Source organism: Podarcis bocagei, assembly GCF_964188305.1.
Source record: "Podarcis bocagei genome assembly, chromosome: 7".
Lineage (NCBI taxonomy): Eukaryota > Metazoa > Chordata > Lepidosauria > Squamata > Lacertidae > Podarcis > Podarcis bocagei.
The window spans coordinates 10,175,020-10,193,581 of NC_138132.1; the positions used below are offsets into that span (position 1 = coordinate 10,175,020).

Below are 18,562 nucleotides of genomic sequence, written 5' to 3' on the forward strand. Positions count from 1 at the left end.
GTAACGAAACAAGCTCACACAATTAACACAAGGTGTAACACAACTCTCTCATTGAATTCCACAAATACTCAGCCTTCTGTATTCAGAGGATTGTGTTTTATATAGACACAACTAATTTCAAACCAGTCCTGTTCCACCACCATCATGAAGGATCACAAGCTTGTACAGGGCGAAGTCTTTTAAAAGATGCCCCGTGGAACTGTGTATCCGCGGGGCCTCTTTTAAAGGACTCACCCTGTACTACTCACTTGCTTAATCACCTACATTAAATATGTCTGTAGGTGGGCAGGTTTTCCCGCTCTTTCTCAGACTATTCACATGTCACAAATGAACAGAGGTATGCGTGGACAGACAGACTAGGTTTTTTCTTTACGTGAAATGGAAGCTTTTAAGATGCTGGTGTGAGTATAAATATGGTAAGCATTAGCTTTAAAAATTCAATATACATTGAAGCGCAACAAAAGATTTATCAAGAGCAGTTTAATTTTCTTTGACTCTACCATGCTGGACTATTTAGGCAAGGTTATTACAGGATATACAAGTGTGATTGAAACACTAGGCATCAAAAGTTTTGAGTCAAAAGCTTCTATTCCAGTTTCTTATTGCACCTTATGGCCAGGGATGGAGCAGTCTCTCTCTCTCTCTCAACACCTTTAACTGCCTGCAAAAAGCAGTTAATTGGCTAGCTATTGTTCTAGAACCAGCTATGTGTTTACTGGAGGTAGCTCTATCTGGATATCAGGCAGCAGGTTGCAGCTGGTGATGATGTCTATCTTTTCTGCAACAGCACGCAAGTCCTCCAGGACAAGCCGGATGTTGTGTGATGCGCTGATGATGCCGTTTTGGGAGTTACTGAGCTGTCCAGTTATGGCCCCAATCTCCTTGATAGCAGTCTGGTACACTTGCTTGACGGTGCTGCTGACATCGTAGTACAAGCGGGCATTACTCTCGATCAGCTTCTGCTGTAGTAAAGTGCTGTAGCGGCCGCGATGTCTGATACGAAGGGCAGGCTTCTCTTCAACTGCTGTGGGGGACCCCAGATCCTCATTCCTGAAAACAATCAGTGGAGGCAAGTCCGCGCCGATCAATTTAGGCTCTGCTTTCGGCCTACAGGGGCTTGCATCTTCCTCCTCATCTGTTTCAGAGGCCTCCCCAGCAATTTTTACGCCAGAAAGGTTGGGACATGAAGCCTGGGGTACAGAGGACAGATAAACCTCTTCCTCTGAATCAGTCTCTGAGGCTTCTCCCTGAACAACAGTTTTGTACCTCCGGGTGGTCATTTTTGCATTACCTAAAGAAACAAAAGCAACTTCAATTTTGAGAATTTGTGACGGAGATAAACCTACCAGGATAACCCCAATTGATTATATCCCATTATGGAGCAGTAATTAAGAATAGGATGTACAGACAGTGCTGTTGATGTGGGAGGTTGATGGAGGGGGGGGGGCTATACAAAAAATGAGGGAACTGCTCCATAAATCCTCCATGACCAGTTCCATCTATGTACTGACAGATGAGAGAACATAAGAGGGGTGGCTCCCTCCATATCCCCTCTTTGTCATCTTTTCAGGGACAGCTGTCTAATCACTGCTGGAGACAGAGGTGAGAAACCTCAGACCTGGGAGGCAAATGTGCCCCTCCAAGCCTCTCACATCACAGCTTCGCATCTTCCTTTTGTCCGGCTGGAAGGTGTCCTCAAACTCTGTTTGTGCCTCTCACTTTCACTCTGCCCACCGTGGAAATGTGGCTCCTGGAAGTTCGCCCAGAAACTTCCTCCACACTCACAATGCCAGCAGCCCGATAGCATACCATTACCCAATCCTCTCACACAGGTTACCCCAGGGTTGTTACTTTTAACACACCACCACAAACAAGATTTGTGTAGCATTTGCTAATTTATATCTATTAAACTGTTTGCTTGTAAAAGCCTACTGTAACATAAATGGAAATGCATCCCACTGCAGCGGTGAGATACCATACTTAAATAGTTTTAAGTTGCTCGGGGTTGCCTTGGGCACGATAAAGCAACTGATGAAATAATAATAAAAAATAATGATAGCAAGAAAGACTGGCCAGGCTACCTGTGTGGCTGCTCAGTGTGTACTTCAGGTGCTAAATGCAGATAGGAAACGTCAACACCCCCCCTTCATAGAATCAGAGAACTGTAGAGCTGGAAAGGAACCCAAGGGTCCTCTAGTCCAGCCGCATAAAATGCAGGAGTCTTTAAACTGGATGCGTTGCCAACCCAGCTCAAGCAAAGGCGCGACCCACTTGCAGAACCAGCCGCAACAACCCCCATCCTCCTCTCCCCTCCCTTTTTTCTCTCACAGCCTGACCCAACGGATGCCTACTCGGAAGTAAGCGCCACTAACTCCAAGGGAGCTTTCTCCTTAAGTAAATGCACAAAAAACCCTGCAGATACACTCTCTCTCTCTCTCTCTCTCTATATATATATATATATACATGCAGCTGCTGCTATTATTAATACTGCTCCTCCTGTCTTAGGTACAGCATACCCCCCCCCCCGCAAAAAACCATCCAAACTCAACCTTCCGATCAGGAAGAAGCGTCTCCACCTAGGAGCTGGTCACAGGACACAGACGGATCACGTGCCGCAGCAGCGCGTCGCTTTAAGTTTGGAGGTTAAAAAAAAGCAGCACGTAGCACATGCGCGCTGGCGGCTGGAAGCTGGCGCGAGCCGTCCTCTTCTCTCAGCCAATCCTCTCTCGCCTCCGCCTCCGCCTCGCCGTGTTCGCCTTCCCTCCCTTCGCGAGCACAACCGTCGAAAAGTTTTGAGCTGAGGAGAGGCTATAAAAGGGGCCGCTCGGCTGGTGCAGAGCGCGTTTCCCTCAGCGCTAGAGAAGTTTGTGGAGCTCTAAAGGGCGGGGCGGAGAAAGGGAAGGGAGAGCTCAACGGTTGGGCCAAGAAATTACTTAATTTATTATTATTATTATTTTATTTTCAATGCAGAGTTACAACAAAAATTACAAACATTGAATCCAAAATAATACTGTACAAACAAGAAAGAAAAACACAACACACAAAAAACAAAACAAAAAAGCACACATCTACAAATAAAACCATATCCTCATTCTAATCTAGTCATTACATATACACCTGTTGACTTCCCTTGTTCTAAGACCTCAAAAAATTTACTCTTTCTAAATTGTTGTGTCTAATGTAGATTACTTCTATCTTTATACTTTTATTACGCCATTTTCCCTTTAACCCTGTAAAGCATCATTCATTACACACTTACTTAATTTCATAGAATTTATACACCGCTTCATTGTAAACACATGGTTACCCTCAAAGCGAATCACAAAGAAACCAAAAATCTACAACCCTACTTTAAAACACGCCAAAGTTAACATGCTAGCACGGATTAAAATGACCTTGTCGACTTACTTTCTGACTTTAAGAGCCGTTCGACAGTGGCATGGTCTTGCCTTGGAGGTTTTAAGCAGAGTTTGCATTGGTGCTTTAGTTGAGATGCAGGGGTTTGGGGTGCCTTCCAACTTTTAAAAGTCTGATTTGATTCCTTCCTAAGCATCTGGGTAAAGGTAAAGGGACCCCTGACCATTAGGTCCAGTCGTGGCCGACTCTGGGGTTGCAGTGCTCATCTCGCTTTATTGGCCGAGGGAGCTGGCGTACAGCTTCCAGGTCATGTGGCCAGCATGACTAAGCCGCTTCTGGCAAACCAGAGCAGCGCGCGGAAACCCCGTTTACCTTCCCGCCAGAGCGGTACCTCTTTATCTACTTGCACTTTGACGTGCTTTCGAACTGCTAGGTTGGCAGGAGCTGGGACTGAGCAACGGGAACTCACCCCGTCGCGAGGATTCAAACTGCCGACCTTCTGATTGGCAAGTTCTAGGCTCTGTTGTTTAACCCACAGCGCCACCCGCGTCCCTAAGCATCTGGGTAGCATTGCCTAAACAGGAATGCTTTTAGCAGGCACCGAAAAGAATGTGGTGAAGGCGCCTTCTGGATCTCAGTAGGCAGGGAGTTCCAAAGGGCAGGGGCCGCCACGCTACACGATCAGAGTTCTTACAAATGTGGAACGGAGGCTCCAATACTTTGGCCACCTCATGAGAACAGAAGACTCCCTGGAAAAGACCCTGGAGTTGGGAAAGATGGAGAGCACAAGGAGAAGGGGACGACAGAGGACGAGATGAGCACCAAAGGGTCTCATCAATGGTTCCTCTTCATCCTGGAGAAGAGTGACTAGTGGGGTGCCACAGGGTTCTGTCTTGGGCCCGGTTTTATTCAACATCTTTATCAACGACTTGGATGATGGACTCAAGGGCATCCTGATCAAATTTGCAGATGACACCAAACTGGGAGGGGTGGCTAACACCCCAGAGGACAGGATCACACTTCAAAACGACCTTGACAGATTAGAGAACTGGGCAAAAACAAACAAGATGAATTTTAACAGGGAGAAATGTAAAGTATTGCACTTGGGCAAAAAAAATGAGAGGCACAAATACAAGATGGGTGATACCTGGCTTGAGAGCAATACATGTAAAAAGGGTCTAGGAGTCTTGGTTGACGACAAACTTGATATGAGCCAACAGTGTGACGCGGCAGCTAAAAAAGCCAATGCAATTCTGGGGTGCATCAATAGGAGTATAGCATCTAGATCAAGGGAAGTAATAGTGCCACTGTATTCTGCTCTGGTCAGACCTCACCTGGAGTACTGTGTCCAGATCTGGGCACCACAATTCAAGAAGGACACTGACAAACTGGAACGTGTCCAGAGGAGGGCAACCAAAATGGTCAAAGGCCTGGAAACGATGCCTTATGAGGAACGGCTAAGGGAGCTGGGCATGTTTAGCCTGGAGAAGAGGAGGTTAAGGGGTGATATGATAGCCATGTTCAAATATATAAAAGGATGTCACATAGAGGAGGGAGAAAGGTAGTTTTCTGCTGCTCCAGAGAAGCGGACACGGAGCAATGGATCCAAACTACAAGAAAGAAGATTCCACCTAAACATTAGGAAGAACTTCCTGACAGTGAGAGCTGTTCGACAGTGGAATTTGCTGCCAAGGAGTGTGGTGAAGTCTCCTACTTTGGAGGTCTTTAAGCAGAGGCTTGACAACCATATGTCAGGAGTGCTCTGATGGCGTTTCCTGCTTGGCAGGGGGTTGGACTCGATGGCCCTTGTGGTCTCTTCCAACTCTATGATTCTATGATTCTATGATTCTATGATTCTATGAGATGGTTCTTGAAGTGTTCTTGAAGCTACGAACATGAGTTTGACCAAACTGCGGGAGGCAGTGGAAGAGTCGGACACGACTAAACAACATCAAAGCACCACAGTTGCAGGAAGCCGCTGGAGGGGAAGAGGGCTCTTGTGCGTGCTGGTTTCCCATGCAGGCAACTCTTCAGCCGCAGTGAAAACAGGATGCTGGGCTAGATGCAGGGCTAGATTTAGGTTTGATGAGGCTCTAAGCTACTGGTAATGGGGCCCTTTGTATGTCCAGCTGTCCTTTGTCAACAACAAATTGTCACTGTTTTTTGTGTTGAATATACAGTGGTACCTCTGGTTGCGAACGGGATCCGTTCCAGAGCCCCATTTGCAACATGAGCAGAACGCAACCTGTGTCTGCACATGCGTGGGTTGCAATTTGCTGCTTCTGCGCATGCGCGTGACGTCATTTTGAGCGTCTGCGCTTGCTCGAGCAGCGAACTCAGAAGGGACCCATTCTGGTACTTCCGGGTCGCCGCGGGATGCAACCTGAAAAGATGTAACCTGAACTGAACATAACAAGAGGTATGACTGTATGCTATATGGTAGTTTATGGACCTAATGTACCTCAGGTACATTTATGGACCTATGTACCTCGGGTTACAGACACTTCAGGCTACAGACTCCGCTAACCCAGAAATAGTATCTCGGGTTAAGAACTTTGCTTCAGGATGAGAACAGGAAATCGTGCAGCGGTGCAAGCTGATAGATTTGCAGACTTGCAAGAGTGGCCCCTAATCTCTGGCTGTATTTTATAGCTGCACCCTTGGAAACTGCTGGTTGAGATGAAAGGTCACTCCTTTGCAGAAGACCTTCTTGCCTTAAGGGTCCTCTACTGAGGGACTCCACCACATGCCCCTGTTTTTTGCCCATGGATGGTGTTTAAGGATTTTATGGACCCAGGTCACTCAGGACAGATGTCTGCTGACCACATGAAACTGCCAGGGATCTGGCAGGATTGTTGCAAGTGATCACCACAGACTGTCCATTGTGTTTGTGTGCATGTGTGTGCATGAAACTCCACTTTGGCTAGGAAATTAGCCCAACTGCTTCTGGATTTAGGGAGATAGTTATTTCCAAAATAACCCAATACGAGCCATGGATAGTTACCGTAGTTCATCTTTCGTTTTCCTTGCAAGAGTTGCATTTTCACATGACCTGGAGAGGAAGTTCAAGAGTTCCTTGTTGTTTCCTTTTTGCTAGCATCTCCTTCCAACATGTCCTTATATAGCAAGATTATAACTTTCTCGCGAACAAGAGTGGACTGTACTGAATTTTTTTTTTTGGTCATGCAATAACAAAAGGAAAAGAAACCTTTAGAACTTTTGGTTCTCCAGGTCATTGTAAAGTTCAGACTTAAAGCTGGGGGTCATTAGCAGCTTAAACTACAGCTCATTCCCCCTACCTATCACATTTCAAGTTGCTTTTGCACATGGCAGTACACACTAGAGAGGGGGCAGGGATGTCTTCACCTGAGGAGCATTATCTGCTTGGTTTTCATGAGCCTGCAATCCCTCCAAATCCCATTCATAAAGCTGTCATCTGTGCATGTACAATGGCTGCCTCAAATGTACACACCTCAGCTTAACCATGGCTTACATCCTGAAACTGGATGGAAGCTGGGAAACACATCAAACAGCAGCATTTATCAATAAACTACATGATAGATATGGATTGTGGCTGATAATATGTAGAAGAGACTTTATTTGCATCAGCGGCTAGCCATAGCAATAAAATAAAATGTACTGAAGACAGAGGTAAAAACTTAACTATGGAAAATACATTTTGGGGGTTTACATCAATAAATCATAGATCTTATTCTAACTGCCCCAGCTAAAAACCTTGCAGTTTTTGCTTATATCATGTGTACATGGCTTCAGATGCCAGCTGTGGGAATGCCTGAGTAAATGGCAATGTATTCACAGCCATGTTCAAAGAAAATGCTTGCCATGCAAAAACAAAAAGGGGGAAATGCTTAGTTTTTGTTTTATTATGAAAAGTTCATCTTCATTTTCACTGTTTAGAAAATACAGGAACTTCACAGAAAGAAATTAGCAAAATAGAAAATGGAAGCTTTGTTGTTGTTGTTGTTTAGTCGTTTAGTCGTGTCCGACTCTTTGTGACCCCCTGGACCAGAGCACGCCAGGCACTCCTGTCTTCCACTGCCTCCCGCAGTTTGGCCAAACTCATGCTGGTAGCTTCGAGAACACTGTCCAACCATCTCATCCTCTGTCGTATCCTTCTCCTTGTGCCCTCAGTCTTTCCCAACATCAGGGTCTTTTCCAGGGACCCTTCTCTTCTCATGAGGTGGCCAAAGTATTGGAGCCTCAGCTTCAGGATCTGTCCTTCCCGTGAGCACTCAGGGCTGATTTCCTTAAGTATGGATACGTTTGATCTTCTTGCAGTCCATGGGACTTTCAAGAGTCTCCTCCAGCACCATAATTCAAAAGCATCAATTCTTCGGCGATCAGCCTTCTTTATGGTCCAGCTCTCACTTCCGTACATCACTACTGGGAAAACCATAGCTTTAAGTATATGGACCTTTGTTGGCAAGGTGATGTCTCTGCTTTTTAAGATGCTGTCTAGGTTTGTCATTGCCAAAGGCATATTTTCCACTAAAAGGTCACTGCCTCTGCTGGCTAACAAAAGTTTAGGATTTTTGGGGTTTGTTCAGAGCAATTATCCTTAAAAAAACAAACAAAAAACTTTGCTTTTACTCAAGCTTTAATGCTATATGTATCACTACTGGGAAAACCATAGCTTTTACTATACAGTGGTGCCCCGCAAGACGAATGCCTCGCAAGACGGAAAACTCGCAAGACGAAAGAGTTTTCCGTTTTGGAGGTGCTTCGCAAAACGAATCTCCTATGGGCTTGCTTCGCAAGACGACAATGTCTTGCGAGTTCCTGCTGGTTTCCCCCCCCTTTTCTAAGCCGCTAAGCCGCTTATCAGCTGATCAGCAGATAAGCCGCTAAAAGCAGCTAAAAGCCGCTAATAGCACTAATAGCGCTAAGCCGCTTATCAGCTGATCCGATCAGCAGACAAGCTGCTAAAAGCTGCTAATAGCGCTAATAGCGCCATGCCGTTTATCAGCTGATCCGATCAGCAGATAAGCAGATAAGCCGCTAATAGGGCTGAGCTGCTTATCAGCTGATCCGATCAGCAGATAAGCCGCTAAAAGCCTCTAATAGCGCTAATAGCGCTAATAGCGCTAATCCGCTAATCCTTCAATGAGCTTGCTTCGCAAGACGAAAAAACCGCTAGACGAAGAGAATCACAGAACGGATTCTTTTCGTCTTGCGAGGCACCACTGTACGGGCCTTTGTTGGCAAGATGATGTCTCTACTTTTTAAGATGCTGTCTAGGTTTGTCATTACTTTTCTCCCAAGAAGCAGGCGTCTTTTAATTTCGTGGCTGCTGTCACCATCTGCAGTGATCATGGAGCCCAAGAAAGTAAAATCTCACACTGCCTCCATTTCTTCCCCTTCTATTTGCCAGGAGGTGATGGGACCAGTTGCCATGATCTTCAGGTTTTTGTTTTTTTTTAATTATCTAAGCGTAATTATTGTTGCATGGTGGGACAGGGTTGAGAATGGGAGGCAGTAGGCCAGATTCAAAGGCACTGTGGACCAGATGACCATGCCTGATATGGATAGTAAAATAAATGGGAGAAGCATGAATTTAACCACTCATTCAATGCATGCTATCATTGGAAATATCCAGTGACTGCTGTCCTCTGATTTTCCAACGAAACCAGCCTTACTCTTCCTCATCCTCCCTGCGCTCCTGTTTGTTTGCATTAGACATTTAGGTCAAATCATAGCTTTTTATATAAGTCTTTGATGCTTGCCAGTCATAGAATCATAGAGTTGGTAGTGACCACGAGGATCATTTAGTCTACCTTCCTGCAGTGCAGGAGTCACAGCTGTAAGATGTCTAATATATTGTAGATTTAAAAGTGTTTATTTAATTTTACTCTCTTTGTAAAGTTTTTTATTATATCATTTTATAATGTATATAAAAGAAAGAGAACAATTATAACCGACTAAAATAAAAAAGATTATAAACATTCTAGTTTTGTAAGCAAAATTATTTGAGATGATTTCCAAGTGCCTGGTATTTCTTCACCATTCCAATTTTTTAAATAAAATAATTAAAAAAGGAAGAATCAGATCTTTAAACTTCTTGTAGAAATTTGAAGAAACACCATCTGGGCCTAGTGTTCATTTGGTTTTCAGTTTTTTTTCATAGCTGGTTGAGTGACTGAACCCAAAGAGTGCTCATTAATGGTTCCTCGTCATCCTGGAAAAAGTGACAAATGGGGTGTCACAGGGTTCTGTCCTAGGCCTGTTGTTGCTCAATGTCTTGGATGAAGGAATTGAGGGGATGCTCATCAAATTTGCAGATGACACCAAACTAGGAGGGGTAGCTAACGTCGCAGAAGACAGAATCAGGATTTAAAATGACCTTAACAGATTGCAGACCTGGACACAAGCTAACAAAATGAATTTCAACAGGGACAAATGCAAGGTTCTGCACTTAGGCAGCAAGAACCAGTGGCACCAATATAAGATGGGGGACACCTGGCTTACTAGCAGTACATGTGAAAAGGACGGAGAGGTCTTAGTGGACCACAAGATGAACATGAGTCAACAGTGTGATGCAGCAGCAAAAAAACCCCCAACACTATTCTAAGTTTTATTCAAGGGAGGCAATAGTACCACTCCTGCCTTGGTCAGACCACACCTGGAGTACAGTGGTACCTCGGGTTAAGTACTTAATTCGTTCCGGAGGTCCGTTCTTAACCTGAAACTGTTCTTAACCTGAAGCACCACTTTAGCTAATGGGGCCTCCTGCTGCCGCTGTGCCGCTGGAGCACAATTTCTGTTCTCATCCTGAAGCAAAGTTCTTAACCTGAAGCACTATTTCTGGGTTAGCGGAGTGTGTAACCTGAAGCATATGTAACCTGAAGCGTATGTAGCCTGAGGTACCACAGTACTGTGTGGGCACCACAGTTTCAGAAGGATATTGACAAGCTGGAACATGTGCAGCGGAGAGCAACATCACAAGTTGTTTATTTTTTTAAAAAAATGTTTTTAATTGCATTTTTTCCAGATACAACTGAATCAGATATACAAAGAAATAACAGAAAAGAAAAGAGAAAAAGAAAAAGAGAATCATCTTTCCAAAACATTTTTCCATAACCAACCGGACTTCCCCACGTCTCCCTCACCATGCGTTCTTTACAATAAAAATATCAGCAAATTATAACCTTGTTTCATGTATTCTTTTGTTCTTTCAAATAATTATATTTTGGGTTTAAAATACTTATTGTCAATTTACTTTAAAAACAAATGTAATATTGTTTTAAACATTAGTCCTTTCATTAATATAACTTAAATTCCCATAACATCGTATCTTATTGCTGAAGCTGGATTTTCCAAACCATGCAAATTCTTAACATTCATATAACTTATAAAATTTTTGTAAATAATCCTTAAATTTTTTCCAATCCTCCTCCATTGTTTCTTCTCCCAAATCTCGGATTCTGCCAGTCATTTCAGCCAGTTCCATATAGTCCATCAATTGCGTCTGCCATTCTTCCAGTGTGGGTAGATCTTGTGTCTTCCAATATTTTGCGATGAGAATTCTTGCTGCTGTAGTTGCATACATAAAAAAAGTTCTGTCCTTCTTTAACACCTTCTGGCCGACAATGCCCAGGAGGAAGGCTTCTGGTTTCTTAGGAAAGGTGTACTTAAACACCTTTTTTAGCTCATTGTAAATCATTTCCCAAAAGGCCTTCACTTTTGGACAGGTCCACCAGAGGTGAAAGAATGTCCCTTCAGCCTCCTTACATTTCCAACATTTATTATCAGACAAATGATATATCTTAGCAAGCTTGACTGGGGTCATGTACCACCTATATATCATTTTCATAATATTCTCTTTCAAGGCATTACATGCCGTGAATTTCATACCGGTGGTCCATAACCTTTCCCAGTCTTCAAACATAATGTTGTACCCAATGTCCTGAGCCCATTTTATCATGGCTGATTTGACTGTCTCATCCTGAGTGTTCCATTTAAGCAGCAAGTTATACATTCTCGAAAGTACCTTAGTCTTTGGTTCTAACAGTTCTGTCTCTAGTTTCGATTTTTCCACCTGGAAGCCTGTTTTCTTGTCCAGCTTAAAAACCTCTTGGATTTGAGCATAATGAAACCAATCCTGCACCTTATTCTTTAATTTTTCGTAGCTCTGCAGCCTCCAATTGTCTCCAATTTTTTCTAATATTTCCCCATATTTCGGCCAGCCGGCCTCCATATTGGGTTTTTTTCGAGCCTTGGCCTCCGCTGGTGATAACCACCTCGGGGTCTTTCCTTCTAATAAGTCTTTGTATTTTGTCCAGACCATAAATATTGCTTTTCTGACAATATGGTTTTTGAACATTTTATGAGTTTTCACCTTGTCGTACCACAAATATGCATGCCATCCTAGAGAATTATTAAACCCTTCCAGATCTAGGACATCAGTGTTCTCTAAAAGTAACCAATCCTTCATCCAGCAGAAGGCTGCAGCTTCGTAATATAACCTTAAGTCTGGCAGGGCAAACCCCCCTCTTTCCTTAGCATCAGTTAGTATTTTAAAATTTATTCGGGGCTTTTTGCCCTGCCAAACAAACTTAGAAATATCCTTCTGCCATTTACCAAAACATTCCACTCTGTCCACAATCTGTAGGGTTTGAAACAAAAACAACATCTTTGGCAATACATTCATCTTTATAGCTGCACTTCGGCCCAACAAGGAAAGTTTTAGTCTTGACCAAGTTTCTAAATCCTTTTTAACTTCTGACCAACATTTTTCATAGTTGTCTTTAAATAAGTTCAAGTTTTTGGAAGACAAATTAATCCCCAGGTATTTCACTTTTTTAGCCACGCTTAATTCTGTTTCCTTCTGAAACCCATCTGTTTCTAAAGGTGTCAAGTTTCCCCCCAAAACTTTAGTTTTTTGTTTATTCAACTTAAATCCCGCCACCTTGTGATCCCGCAACATCACAAGTTGTTTAGATTGATATCTGTCCTCATCCACCTTTAAACAAATGTTCCCCACAAAAATACTTAGGCTAGAATAAATCACAGAGACTTGGCCCTGAGATGTGCCCCAGTGGTAAAAAAGATGATGGTTGGACTAGATGTCCTTTGGTGTTCTTTCCAGCTCTACAATTGTATGCTTCTATGATGGCTATTCTCCACCTCCACAGTGAGGCAATATTACTTTTGAATACCAGCTGTTGGAAACTACAGGAGGGGAGAATGTTCTTGTTCTCAGGTCCCGCTTGCTGGTTTCTCACAGGTATCTGGGTGGCCACTGTGACCACAGGATGCTGGAGTAGATGGGCCATTGGATTGTTCCAGTAGGCTCCTCTTATGTTCTTGTGTACGGTGTGAAGGCAGAATTAAGATTTATTGCTATGTTCGCTGTTGCCTCTGGCCCTGACCATCACTGGCTTGTGCTCAACCCACAGATGATCGCTCAGAGGGGAATGTTCCCTGTCCCTGGGTTAGCTACGCATTTTGGTGTTCAGCTGAGGATAAAAACCAAACTACTAAGAAGGCAGCAAACTCCACTGATGTAACACACATGATACAGAAGGTGGAACCTTTCCAGAAGACGTTATATTGATTCACAGAATGCAGTACGTTACATTTCTTTCTTCAAAATATATACATAGATTTATCATGAACATCTGTACAAACTATCTTAACACATAACCATACAAACAGTAACAGAACCATACATCTTCAGTATTTGGTTTTTTTAAAAAACATTTATTAAGGTTTCAAAGAAAAAAATTACATAAATAAAAAGAAAAGAAAAAAAGACAGAAATAAGAATAAAAGAAAAATACAAAATACAAAAAAGATAAAAAACACTTAAAAAAATACATCAATCTTTCCACCTTACATTCATTTCCTTGCTTCCCTGACCTCCTCACACCTCCCTTTTTTGTATTCCAATTCAGTTAGTTAATTCAGCAATTTCTTTTCCTCTTTGTTTTTATCTTAATCCTTTAACTTAATATATTATAACTTTGGATTCTCACCTGTTAATAATCCATTTTTACATACACCTTTATAGCATTGCTGCTTAAACCACTTAACTTCATTCTGACATCATTCTAACATTCATTAATTTTGCAATATTTCTGTAAATAATCTTTAAATTTCTTCCAATCTTCTTCCACCGACTCTTCTCCCTGGTCTCGGATTCTGCCAGTCATTTCCGCCAATTCCATGTAGTCCATCACCTTCATCTGCCATTCTTCCAGAGTGGGTAGATCTTGTGTCTTCCAGTACTTTGCAATAAGTATTCTTGCTGCTGTTGTGGCATACATAAAGAAAGTTCTGTCCTTCTTTAACACCAATTGGCCCACTATGCCCAGGAGAAAGGCCTCTGGTTTCTTCAAGAAGGTATATTTAAATACCTTTTTCATTTCATTATAAATCATCTCCCAGAAACCCTTAATCCTTGGGCACGTCCACCAAAGGTGAAATAATGTACCTTCAGTCTCTTTACATTTCCAACATTTATTATCGGGCCATACATCTTCAGTATTTGTAAGGGACACCCTTCCTTTCAGTAATGACTGCTCATGCAAGTTGTTATTTTAAAAAGAAAACTAAAGTTTATTCTATATCTCCTCCCTGCCCAATGTTCCCTTAATACTTGTACAAACTTTCTAACCCAGAAAGAATCCCGTTTCTCTCACATTTATTATTATAAACAACAAAGAAAAGCATCAATACCCATAAACATTTCTTCAAATTTAAATTTTAAAAACGGCTTCCTAATGAATGAAAGCACTTTGTTTCTCCAATAAATAATCACGAATAAAAGGAAAAATCATAACAATTCAAGTAAGTGCTCTGGGCTTCCAAAGAGCATAGAGGTCTGTCATCAAACAATAGTATTTTTTTAAAAAGTAAAAGCCACAGTTCTGTCAGCTTTTAGAAATTGCTGACACCAGTCACAGGGCAATGTAGTGCAGGTGGGGGAAAATGCTTGTGCAGCAAAGCAGATTTCCAAGAACCGTCTCATTTAAAGGTAAAACAGTCCTGGCGGTTTTGCTTTCACACGTTTTGCTTCCTGAGGTAATGAAACTTAATTCTATATAAGCATCTCCTTTCATTGCGTCTTTGGAGGGCAGAAAAAAGTGGAGAATCATTCGGTCAGTTCCAGCAAGTGCTATAAGATGGCTTTCTCCTCACCGATTTTGCATCCAGTGAGTATAGAAATAAGATGTTTAATAGATGAAAGCTTTTGGGATTGCAATGGGAAGAAGGGCGGCGTGGGCATCTTCTCAATAGATTACTGTATTTTTCGCTCTATAAGACACACTTTTCCCCTTCAAAAATTAAGGGGAAATGTGTGTGCGTCTTATGGAGCGAATGCAGGGTCCTTGGCTTCAGCGATAGCAACGCGAAGCCGCCTGAAGCCCCCGGAGCACAGGGATCCCTCTCGCTCTCCAGGCTTCGCTTCGCTGGAGAGGCGCTGCACAGTTTTCCCTCTCTGCGCAGCGCCCCTTCAGCAAAGCGGGAGGAGAAATGGAAGGGGCTCCGTTTCTCCTGCCGCTTCGCTGAAGGGGCGCTGAGCAGAGAGGGGGAGATTTTTTCTCCCCTCCTATGGTCCGGTGCGTCCTATAGAGTGAAAAATACGGTATGTTTGTGCAACATGCAGCACAAAGCTGGAGCTTTCTAAATAACAGCATGCATCTCATACGGTGAGGCAGATCTCTAAAGCAGATCTCTAAATAAGTGGCCAAGCAGATTTACAATCCCTTTCCTGCCTCCTTCGCAGCAGAGTTTTTGCAGGCAACCTGACCAAGCTTGCAGGTGGAATGGCGACCTGCAGCTAGGATCAGATATTGATTCAAACTTATAGGAAATGCAGAAACTAAGTAGGCAGAGCTTTGGCATGGAATTGAAGTTGTCATCCATCTGCCTGGCGGGACAATGGAGGAAAGTGCCATCGGGGGAACAGTCAAACAGTTGAAGAGTTACAGTGCCTGGTTTTTTTGTTTTATTGGTCATTCCTGCTGTAATCACTGCTGTGAACTGTCTGTCTCCAGGCATTGCGGTCATCTGCAAAGGATCCCAGAAGGGTTTATGGCATGGAATTGGGTGATGGGAAAAGCTTGTCTCCTTAAATATTTTGTCTGCCAGGCTGTTCAAGGCACAGTAAGGGGGGGGGGAGGGAAAGCTAAGATAATAGAATAACAGAATGGTTCAGCTAGAAGGGACCCTGAGGGTCATCTAGTCCAACCCCCGCAATGCAGAAATCTCAACTGAAGCACCCATGACAGATGGCCAGGCAACCTCTGCTTAAAAACCGCCAAGGAATGAGAGTCCACCACCTTCTGAGCGCGTCCGTTCCGCTATCGAAAAGCTCTTACCACCAGAAAGTTCTTCCTGATGGCAAATCCTAACCGCTGACTTCCAGTTAACCTCAGCAGTGATGTGGCTCACATTCCTTCCTCCTCTCCAAATCAGAGGAGGAGGTTCAATCATAGCTGTCAACTTTTCCCTTTTCTTGCGAGGAATCCTATTCGGAATAAGGGAATTTCCCTTAAAAAAAGGGAAACGTTGACAGCTATGTGTTAAATGCATCTTTGCATTTAACATGCTGGGCTCCCGCCAACCCCAAAGCCAATAGAATAGCATTAGCTGGAAGGCCTGATAATTTTTGGGACTGTGGTGGGCATGGAGGAGGAATTAACCCTTGCTCCCCCAGCTGAGGTCCCCTAGGGGCTTTACGTTTATTCCCAAGTTAAGGTCTCTGCCTAGGGTGTCCCCAACTCTAGGACCAAGTGTGCATATTTGAGAAGCAGCCTCCTGATTTTTAAAACTTAACTACTTCTAGTAGGGGACGCAGGTGGCGCTGTGGGTTAAACCACAGAGCCTAGGTCTTGCTGATCAGAAGGTCGGCGGTTCGAATCCCTGCGACGGGGTGAGCTCCCGTTGCTCAGTCCCTGCTCCTGCCAACCTAGCAGTTCGAAAGCACATCAAGCACAAGTAGATAAATAGGTACCGCTCCGGCGGGAAGGTAAACGGCGTTTCCGTGCGCTGCTCTGGTTCGCCAGAAGTGGCTTAGTCATGCTGGCCACATGACCTGGAAGTTGTACGCCGGCTCCTTCGGCAAATAAAGCAAGATGAGCGCTGCAACCCAAGAGTCGTCGCGACTGGACCTAGTGGTCAGGGGTCCCTTTACCTTTACCTTTACTTCCAGTAGAGATTTATAATAGATGATGATGATAAATGTATAGTTCATTTTGGAGAATAGGAACAAGGATGTGATGATTTTTGTTTTTCTGCTCCACAGAGTGTTCCCTTTCTGCAATACTTTCATGCGCCCTTGCGTGGGGGGATGTCGATTTGCATCATAGGCCAGGTCCTGCATTCTGCAAAAGGGTTTGTGTGTCTCCTCTTTGTCTCCCATGCCCTCCCTCCCTCAAGAAATGCCCTCACCCCTCCTACACCAATCTTTCTTCTATTACTAAAGAATTTCCCAGGCTGAAGTCAGAAAGTTATCTTAGAGAGCCCAAACCCTCTACCACACCGAGATTAACTCTTCAGACTATATTTTGACTTTTTGTCACATAGAAAAGATACTATGAGCAGCACTGAGGGCTCATTCACATTCACCTTTGCTTTCATGCTTTCGAGGCAACTGCCCAGGCTTTCCAGCTCTGTGTTCGAGTGTTTTTTTGTTGTGTCCTCAGGTTTTCCCGAGGGGAACCCATGTTTTACCTGGGAAAACCCAAGTGAATTGGAGCAAATGGCAACCCCCAAAAAACCCTATTTCCAGTTGCTCCGATTCAGTGGTGAAATTTGGGTCTTCCTGAGGAAAGTGCTGGGACTAAAAAGCCTGTACTGGTCAAAACTTCCTTTCAATAATGACTGCTATCAAAAGTTGTTATTTTAAAAAGAAAGCTAGAGTTTATTCTATAGCTGCTCCCTGCCCAATGTTCCCTTGCAGGGTGTCAATACTTGTCACAACTTTTCCCACCCCTTCAGGACAAATCACACTTACCAGAATTCTTCGGTGCAGCTGTTAAAATGTCACTTTTTTTTTTTGCACTGGCTACACATCACACCACCACCCTGTGACAATTTAGTATGGGGGACTCAGACCTGGGGTCCGGATGCGGCCTCTGCATTTGGCCCTTGGAGCTCTCCACAGGCCACACTGTTCACTGGCCCTGCTTCATATCCAGAGTGTTTTTGCCTGGCTGGAATTGGCCCTCAAACTCTGATCATGCATTTTCTGCTTCCCTGGGTAAAGGATTGGGATGGATGGGTGAGCGGATGCAGGACAGCTTTCAACAACCCGGTGCTGTCCCACAGCATCTGGAGGACACCAGGCTGGTGAAGGCTGATGGAGAAACTAATCTGCTGTGCAACAGGTAAAACTATATTACTAAATAAGTACAACTCCTTCCTCCATTCTGCCTCTGGCCCTGCCCACCACTGGGGGGTGGCACTCAGAAGGTTGTCCAGAAAGCAAATGTGGCCCTCGGGGTGAGCAAACCTCCCCACCTGTTATGTACTGAGCTGAATGGGATCCAAAATGCAGCAGTCTGATTGGCCCTAGAACAAGAGGATTCAGAATGCAGCAGTCTGATTGGTCCTAGAACAATGCAGCAGTCTGATTGGTCCGCAGGAGCCACCCAATCCAGCTCCAGGTGGAAGTGAATCCACAACCTGATTGGCCTACAGGAGAATCCCGGAATTAGCCAATCACGTGCAGCCCATTGTGTAAATAATGTATATAAAGCAGATATTGTGGGGGAAATTCCATTCCTCCTCACCACTATGAGGGGAATAAAGAGCATGAAATCCACTCTCAACTCCGAGTATATTTCACCACCCTTTTTTTTTAAAGCAGATACTTGTGTGCATTGAAATGCTACACATTTTAAGGAGGTGAAAACTACAGCCATCTTTGCATTAAGTAGTTTCCCTAGCACTATACACCAGTATGTATTTAATAAGCTTTAATGGCCCATCCTATCCCAAAGTCTGGGTAGCTGAGTTGGTTAGAGCATGGCGCTGATAATGCCAAGGTTGCTGATTTGATCCCCATATGGGACATTTGCACATTCCTTCATTTCAAGGGGTTGGACTAGATGATCCTCAGGGTCCCTTACAACTTTGATTCTATCGTTCTAAGGTGAGTTTCAGGACATCCTTTCTTAATTCAGCCTCAAACTACCCCTTTCTCCCACTACCCCTCCGCTATTAACCCCCCTCACCC

The 18,562-nt window shown here is 43.8% G+C and overlaps 2 protein-coding genes across 4 annotated transcripts in view; one reads left to right on the forward strand and one right to left on the reverse strand.

The window, feature by feature from the left end:
- Nucleotides 1-460: 460 nt before the first annotated feature.
- BLOC1S3 (biogenesis of lysosomal organelles complex 1 subunit 3) lies at nucleotides 461-2,671 on the reverse strand. The gene is made up of 2 exons (XM_081200728.1): nucleotides 2,550-2,671; nucleotides 461-1,291 (listed from the first exon to the last, which is right to left on the reverse strand). The coding sequence occupies exon 2, from the start codon at nucleotides 1,278-1,280 to the stop codon at nucleotides 705-707; it is 576 nt and encodes a 191-aa protein (XP_081056854.1). The 5' UTR covers nucleotides 1,281-1,291; nucleotides 2,550-2,671; the 3' UTR covers nucleotides 461-704.
- An 11,719-nt stretch (nucleotides 2,672-14,390) lies between these two features.
- Nucleotides 14,391-18,562, forward strand: part of LOC308590597 (galectin-9-like) — a 32,872-nt gene continuing 28,700 nt past the window's right edge. The window contains exons 1-2 of one of the 3 annotated variants that reach the window (XM_081200792.1): nucleotides 14,391-14,531; nucleotides 16,628-16,716. In XM_081200792.1, the coding sequence (XP_081056918.1) occupies nucleotides 14,502-14,531; nucleotides 16,628-16,716 (119 nt within the window). In that variant the 5' untranslated portion in view covers nucleotides 14,391-14,501. The remainder of the gene's footprint in view (nucleotides 14,532-16,627; nucleotides 16,717-18,562) is intronic. The other 2 variants (XM_081200791.1, XM_081200790.1) reach the window with 2 other exon arrangements.

What these genes read in the sequence shown, in the direction of transcription:
- BLOC1S3 (XM_081200728.1), bottom strand. Translation starts at nt 1,280, where the DNA reads ATGACCACCCGGAGGTACAAAACTGTTGTTCAGGGAGAAGCCTCAGAG.